At 31.8% G+C, this 7374-nt stretch overlaps 1 protein-coding gene across 1 annotated transcript; it reads right to left on the reverse strand.

Moving 5' to 3' along the window:
• Positions 1-4918: 4918 nt before the first annotated feature.
• On the reverse strand, positions 4919-7110 carry LOC110723986 (protein FAR1-RELATED SEQUENCE 5-like). The gene is made up of 3 exons (XM_021903400.1): positions 6650-7110; positions 6068-6327; positions 4919-5573 (listed from the first exon to the last, which is right to left on the reverse strand). Exons 1-3 carry the CDS (start codon positions 7073-7075, stop codon positions 4919-4921), a joined length of 1341 nt encoding a protein of 446 aa, XP_021759092.1. The 5' UTR covers positions 7076-7110.
• Between the last annotated feature and the right edge of the window lie 264 nt (positions 7111-7374).

Here is a 7374-nt window from a genome sequence, read left to right on the forward strand (position 1 = left end):
GGGTGGACAGCAGCTATGCTGTCAACACGTGAGAAATTGGAACTCTTTAATGGGAGGCTTAGAAATATTCGTGCTAAAAATCTTGATGCTGGTTCTTCTAGCATGACACAACCTAAAATGGTGTTTAACTATAATTTACTGTTTTATTATTTTCCTTTTTATCCTACTTTTTTTTAACTTTTTTGTTTTTTATTTAGGAAAAATTCATTCCTTCTAAAGTGGAAACTCAAGTAGTTGCCAATAAGGTAACCATATATACTGTAATATTCTTTGTTCTTTTTGGAAATGACCAACTAATTTTTGCTCATTTGTCTAACGAGTAACCAATTACTTGCTCATATTTGAAATGAGCAAATAATTTATTACTCATTTGACAGATGAGCAAATTATGCAATTGGTTATGTGTTATAAGTAAGCTTGGTTTATATTTGTTAGGATATTTGCTTTCAACTTGTTCTAACTTTTTTTTTTTTTTTTTGTTTTTGTTTGTCTTTAGGAACAATCTGATCCAATTCGTACAAAAAATGAAGAAATTGAACAAGATCCAAAGAAGGTATTTATATGAGTTTTCTGGAAACCAATATTAATTTTTTGTTTATTTTTAGAGTTCTTCTTAGTATGATGCATAGAGGCAAGTGGCCATATGTGTGCTTTTGCATTACTCATATGCATGTCATGAATATAGAAAAAGTATTTTATGTAAATGTTGGTCTTTGGTTACTGCAATCTTGTGAAACTCATATATGATAAATATGTGGATATTTCTTGTGAGTAGGAGCATTATAGTTCTTAATTTTTTGTTCATTTGTCAAATCAACAATTAATTTTTGGCTCATTTGTCAAATGAGCAAAAACTTCAATGCTCATATAAAGTTCAATTTGCTCATTTTTATATGACTTTGCTAATTCCATATCCACTTTGCTCATTTCATATTTACTCTTCTCATTTATATTTATCTTATTTATGTATTTTTTTATTTTTATTTTTTTTACATAAATGCCTTATGGAGCTTGCAACAACATCTACAAACCTGGTCTTGGCATACATGTATTTCAGTCAAAAACATGAAACTGCCATCAAGTATTTTCCAAACAACGAGAAGATATAAAAGTTGAAGGAAGATGCCATGGGCATTTGTGATGAGCATAAGATGAGCTCCAAAACTTTGACCGAAGATAATAATCTTTCATTTAGCCAAGATGAAGAGTATTGGCAAGATCCAATAGTAATTGAAGCTTGGGATAGGTTTTCTCAGATTTCAAGCAACAAAAAGCATGTTGAATCTTCAATCAATGCAATGGTTGTTCATCCAAATGAATCGGAACCCATTGATGTTACTAAGATTGCTTCTGAAAGTGTTCATATAGCAAGTTGTATCCCTAATGTTGGATGTTCAGATAGGGCTGCTAAAAATGTGTTCAAAAAAATTGGAGATTCAAGTTTCAAATCTGCTTCAGGACATTCACGTGTCAAAGGATCTGGAACTCCTACATTCAGTTTAGGAGTCTTTTCTTAAGAAACTGATTCCCCCCCTAGCAATGCGCCTACTGAACCTGTAGTTGCTTCTGTCAGTGCACAAGTTGGTGCTTCTGTTGCTGATGCTTCTCAAGCTGTTGGTGATGCTCTGATTGCTAATCCTCAAGATCTCATTTCTGATGCTCAAGAAGCTTTAATTGTGCATAAGAGAAAAGGTGATACTGAAAAGAAGAGTTCTATTCCAAAGAAACGCAAACCTCAGCCATCAGTGCTTCTTAGATCACCTTTTAAGTCCCGCATTATGATAATTTACAATCCATTATCACCAGTTCAGATGAGCGTCTTGAGAGCAATGTTTGCTGATGATAAAAATCATTTGTAAGTATTTTTTTTATTTATAGAATTTATTATCTTGTACATTAACTTCCATTTGTTTTAGTCATACTAACTTTCTTTATTCTTTTTATGCAGTGAACCAGTATTTAATGGAGAGAATGGTCTTTAAATTTTGAGAGTACATCTTGAGAATCTTTATGATAAATTTAAAGTTGATACAGAGATCATTAATGCTTGGTGTAGCATTCTGAATTATAATGAGCAGTTTAGAGATCCAAATTCTCCTGCTCGTTTCTTTTTTGACCTTAGTGCTACCGTAAGTTCAAATTCTTTCATTTATTTTGTTTTATTGAATTATTTTGTTTTTTTGTTGTAATTATTTTTTTTTCTTTAACATGTAGGACTGTCTTATTCACTATGAGATAGATTATGTTGCCCATCGGAATAAGATGTTTTTTGTGGTTGCTGAGAATTTGTACATGAAATCAGTTGTACCACACAAGGATATTCAACTTTTTTTCTTCCCAGTTTATGAAGAAGATCATTACTATTTGGTATGTTTTAACACTACCACACTGAATGGTAATATCGAGCTTTTTGATTATAACGAAGATGCTGGAGATCATAAACAACTTTTAAAACATTTGGTATGGCTTAAAAGTTAATCTTTATTCACATTATGTTTGTTTATTTTACTTGAATGATTAGATTTTATTATGTTTGCTTTTTTGATGTTTTTATTTTTAGAGAACTGCTTTTTCAAACTTTATTCAATGTGAAGGAAATGTACAGAATTTTATTTTGGCAAATGATATCAAGCGGATGCAAATTTGTGTGATTAATGGTTCATGGAAGTCTTCGGATAAAAATCATTTGCATTGTGGAGTTGCAGTGATGAGACTCATGGAAACATACATGGGTTGTGCAAAGTGGGATCATGGTTTGAAGAAAAATAATGTAAATTCTTTGCTCATTTGAGAAATGAGAAATTAACTTTTTGATTATTTGCTAAATGAGCAAGAAATTACTTGCTCATTTATCAAATGAGCAAAGAAATGTTTGCTCATTTGACAAATGAGCAAGGATTTACTTGTTCATTTCATAAATGAGCAAGGATTCCTATCAAATGTTTACTTTAATTTTGAGGTCTATGGTCCATTAATCTTGCAATACCGTAGGCCATTGCCTTACAAGTTACAACTTCAACTTGTGGTGTTACTTTTACATGTTTGCTCATGTTATTGAAATCTCCTTAATTGTATAGGGTTTGATTATGTTATTTGTTTTGCAGCTGATAATCTTGACTAAACTTCGTGAAAAGTACACCCTGGGAATAATAACAAGTGAAGTGAACACTATTCAATCTATTAAAGAAATTGCTCAGAAGAAGAAAAAGCAAAGTAAAGTTTCTGTTGCTGACAAAGAAGAAAATGATGAAAAAGAAGAGCCTAAAGAAGAAAAAGTTCAAGGAAGAAAGAGCAAAAGACTGAAGAAAGCTGAATGTTAGGGAATTAAATAGTTAGTAGTGATGATTTGTCTTTTTTGGTTTAGGGAATTGGGTAAATTAAGATTTTATCTACTTTTAAGTAGTCTTTGAATGATGTAAAACTGATTTATAAACAGATTTTACCAATAGAAGCCTACCCTTTTTTACTATAGTGATGATTATATTTGAATTAAAATAAAATCTTTTATTTGTTTTTACTTCACATACCTTTTTATATACAGCCGTTTTCATTTGAAATATTCGTTCATTTGTTAAATGAGCAAACAGATGTTTGCTCATTAAATGATAGATCAATGAATTCTTGCTCATTTGATAAATGAATAAAGAAATGTTTGCTCATTTCACAAATGAGCAACTATTTTTTCTCATTTAAGAAATGAGCTTTTACCTTTTTTGATTATTTGCTAAGTGAGCAAGGAATTACTTGATCATTTGATGATTGAGAAAAGATATGTTTGCTCATTTAACCCAAGGAGAGCTGATTTTGGATTGGGAGATGAAACAAGAGTGCAATTGTTCCAAGTTCATATAATAGCTAATTTGACAAAATGAGTAGTTAACTATTTGCTCATTTGATTAATGAGCAAGGAATTGTTGCTCATTCGAGAAATGAACAAATATTTAGTCACTCATTTGAATATGTTCTATTTTCAATTCAACAATACTGCAAAGATTAGTACAAAATTAATAATATATTATTAAATATAAAAATTCAACAAAATCTTATATGTATATAAAAGTACCATTACACTTTTTTTGGACAATTTCTAATATCATGATGACTCAATTCACCACAACCTCTACATAATCTCTTCTTTTTTTGGTTTTGCTCTACAACCTTTTCTTTTTCTCCCTTAAGCCTTTTTGCACTTCTACCTCTTGTTTCAACATTTGACACATCAGTCTCACTCGCTTTCTTTTTTGACGTCTCTTCATTTGATACATGAACTCCAGTTCCTTTATTCTTTGAAACTTTTGGAGGTTTGACAATTATTTCAGTTGGCACACTAGCACCAATCAATAGCTCAATGTCTTGCTCTTTGCTTTTTTCACTTCCAACTGTTGTTTCATTATTTCTTGCAATCCTCTTTGCTTCCAAATCCTTTCTTATTCCTTGAAGATTTATCACAAGGTCTTGAATATCTTCATCTTTGCCTTCTTCCAAACTTACACAAGTGTGTATCTCTGAACATAAATAATTTAACAATTTTTTCTTGTCTATTATATTAGCACATTGCTCCAACAGGTTTCCTCCTAAGTCAAAAATTGGTTTCTTTAATGCCATAGTAGTCCACCTGTGTAGCATATACTGCTCGGGAATGGTTTCAAACCTTTTTGCTTTCCAAACCCATATCATATGTCTACATGGAATTCCTTGCCTATAAAATAGCTTGCAAGAACATGTGGTGTCATAGTTAGTTGGATTAAACACAACATCAAATTTCTAGTCCGATTTCCTTCACTTACTGTTGCAACTTCCAATTCATTTTCTTTCTTCAATTCATCAACACCACAAGAAAAACAAGCAATTTCAACCTCGTATTGAAAATCATAAAAGACAGAGTTAGTATATAAATGTGAGGCATGCTTTTCTATCCCTAGTGGTGTTTTGCACTCAGGATATTTGTGCTTTGAATCATTATCATTCTGACCTTGTGTCTCTGGGCATCAATTGCAGCTTCGTATCTCAAGTAAAACTCAACAAGTGACACATGAGGATTGATAAAGGAGCAGAAAAAGTTGTTATCACTTTCGGATCTTGATGTTGTACGCATTATTCCTCCAAGGAACACATCTTTGAAATAGGACGGAATCCACTTGTCTCTTATCTTGTACATATAACCTAACCATTCATGTTGTTCCAAGTGGTATTCAATCATCACCTTGTTCCACCTTTCTTCAAACTCAGCAGGTTCAATTTCATGGTGCCAAACGCAAGCACATAATTTTTTTAGGAAACCAATTTCTTCTTGCATGATTGATTTCTCCACCTTATCTGGTAACTTTTTCATTATGTGCCACATACAGAACCGATGTTCACTCTTCTTAAACACACTTCTAATAGAAATTTTCATTGCTGGATCCTGATCTGTAATCATACAATTAGGTTCATTCCCACCCATTGCCTTGAGGAATGATGTGAACATCCATTCAAATGACACGATATCTTCCTTTGCTATGAAACAAGCAGCAAAATTAATGCAATTCTTATGATGGTCAACGCCTGTAAATGGAGTAAACACCATGTTGTACCTGTTTACACATACAAAATAAAGTTTAAATGAGCAAATAATTTAATACTCATTTGAAAAATTATCAAATAATCGATTGCTCATTTGTCAAATGAGCAAATAACTCAATGCTTATTTGTGAAATAAGCAAACAATTCTTTGCTCTTTTGTCAAATGTGCAAATAATTGAATGCTCATTTGTCATATGAGCAAATAACTCAATGCTCATTTGTGAAATGAGCAAACAATTCAATGCTCATTTGTCAAATGAGCATATAATTCAATGCTCATTTGTCAAATGAACATGCAATTCAACGCCCATATACATACTCTTATCAAAGAATATTAGACTTATGGGGATATTCAATTTTCACATAGAAGTAATGAGCAATTAAACAAATTTTATTTAAAACAAAGTCATTAATTTCAGCCATAGCTAGTAATAACACATAAATGAATTACCTATTTGTTTGGTATGTGGTATCAAAGGATACCATATCACCAAATAGAGCATACCTCTTTTTACAAAGGAGGTCTGCCCACAATGCTCTACAAAGGCAAAAATCTTCATCCATCTCAAAATCAAAGAAAAAAGCACTCCACATCAGCTTTTTGTTGGTAAAGTTATCCACGAACATTTGAGCATTGCTTCCTTGAATGTATGCTTTTAATTCTCTATGAAAATTTTTGAAATCTTCCTTAGATGCACCAATGTTTTCATATCCTCCAACAATTTCCTTCATCATTCGAAAAGTTGTAACGGGACCAATATTCACCTATTTAAAGAACAAAACAGTTTGTCACATGAGGAAATAATTCAATGCTCATTTTTAAAATGAGCAAACAATTCAATACTCATTTGTCAAATGAGAAAAAAATTATTTGCCCATTTGTCAAATGAGCAAACAGCTTTTATTAGAACATACAGAGAATTCATGAAACATAAGAGAATTTGAAACATAAGAGAATTCATGAAACAATTCAATGCTCATTTGACAAATGAGCAAAAAATTATTTGCTCATTTGTCAAATGAGCAAACAACTTTTATTAGAACATACATAGAATTCTTGAAACATAAGAGAATTTCAAAGTGTTACCTTAGAATTATTCACAATTATTTTTTTGTGTAAAATGTTCATTTTCCTTCCTTCTTTTTGGAATAGATTGCAGCTAGGTGTATAAAGTGCATGAGTATGTCCCTCATGAAATTTTGTCACTATGAATGTGTTATCATCACAATTCTTTAGGACAATATGTGTCTTGCACCCAACATGAGTAACGAGTCTCTTCCTTTTGATTGAAGATTTTTCTTCATTGTTTTCCCCTTCCTTGTTATTTAAATCTTTTTCTACAGTAGTCTTTCTTTTTTCTTTGTATCCTTCCTTATTGCACAAGATATACTGATATTTTAATTCTTTGCTTCTTCTTTGTCTTTTAGTTGTAGACTTCCTTGTATTGAAACCAGAAGCAAATGCATAGCCTTTATAAAATTCAAGGCCCTCTTCAAGATTATTAAACTTCATCCCTATAGCTGGTTTCAACTCATTGGGGCATATTGGATGCCATTATTTTGTTCCTCCAGGAGTGATCAAAGGTGCTACTTTAGGAGAAACTACTATTGTAGGAGTAGTTGGCACATTTGTGATGGTACTTGATTGACTCTCAACTTGTTCGTTGTTGCTCATCATTTGTGAATATGCACCTCCTTAAACACACTTAAACCCTCTTAATAATTAGAACTAAAATCAGATTCTTAAACAAACTTACACACACACACACACATAGATACACACTTACACACACACACACACATACATACACA

Source organism: Chenopodium quinoa, unplaced genomic scaffold, assembly GCF_001683475.1.
Source record: "Chenopodium quinoa cultivar QQ74 unplaced genomic scaffold, ASM168347v1, whole genome shotgun sequence".
NCBI lineage: Eukaryota > Viridiplantae > Streptophyta > Magnoliopsida > Caryophyllales > Amaranthaceae > Chenopodium > Chenopodium quinoa.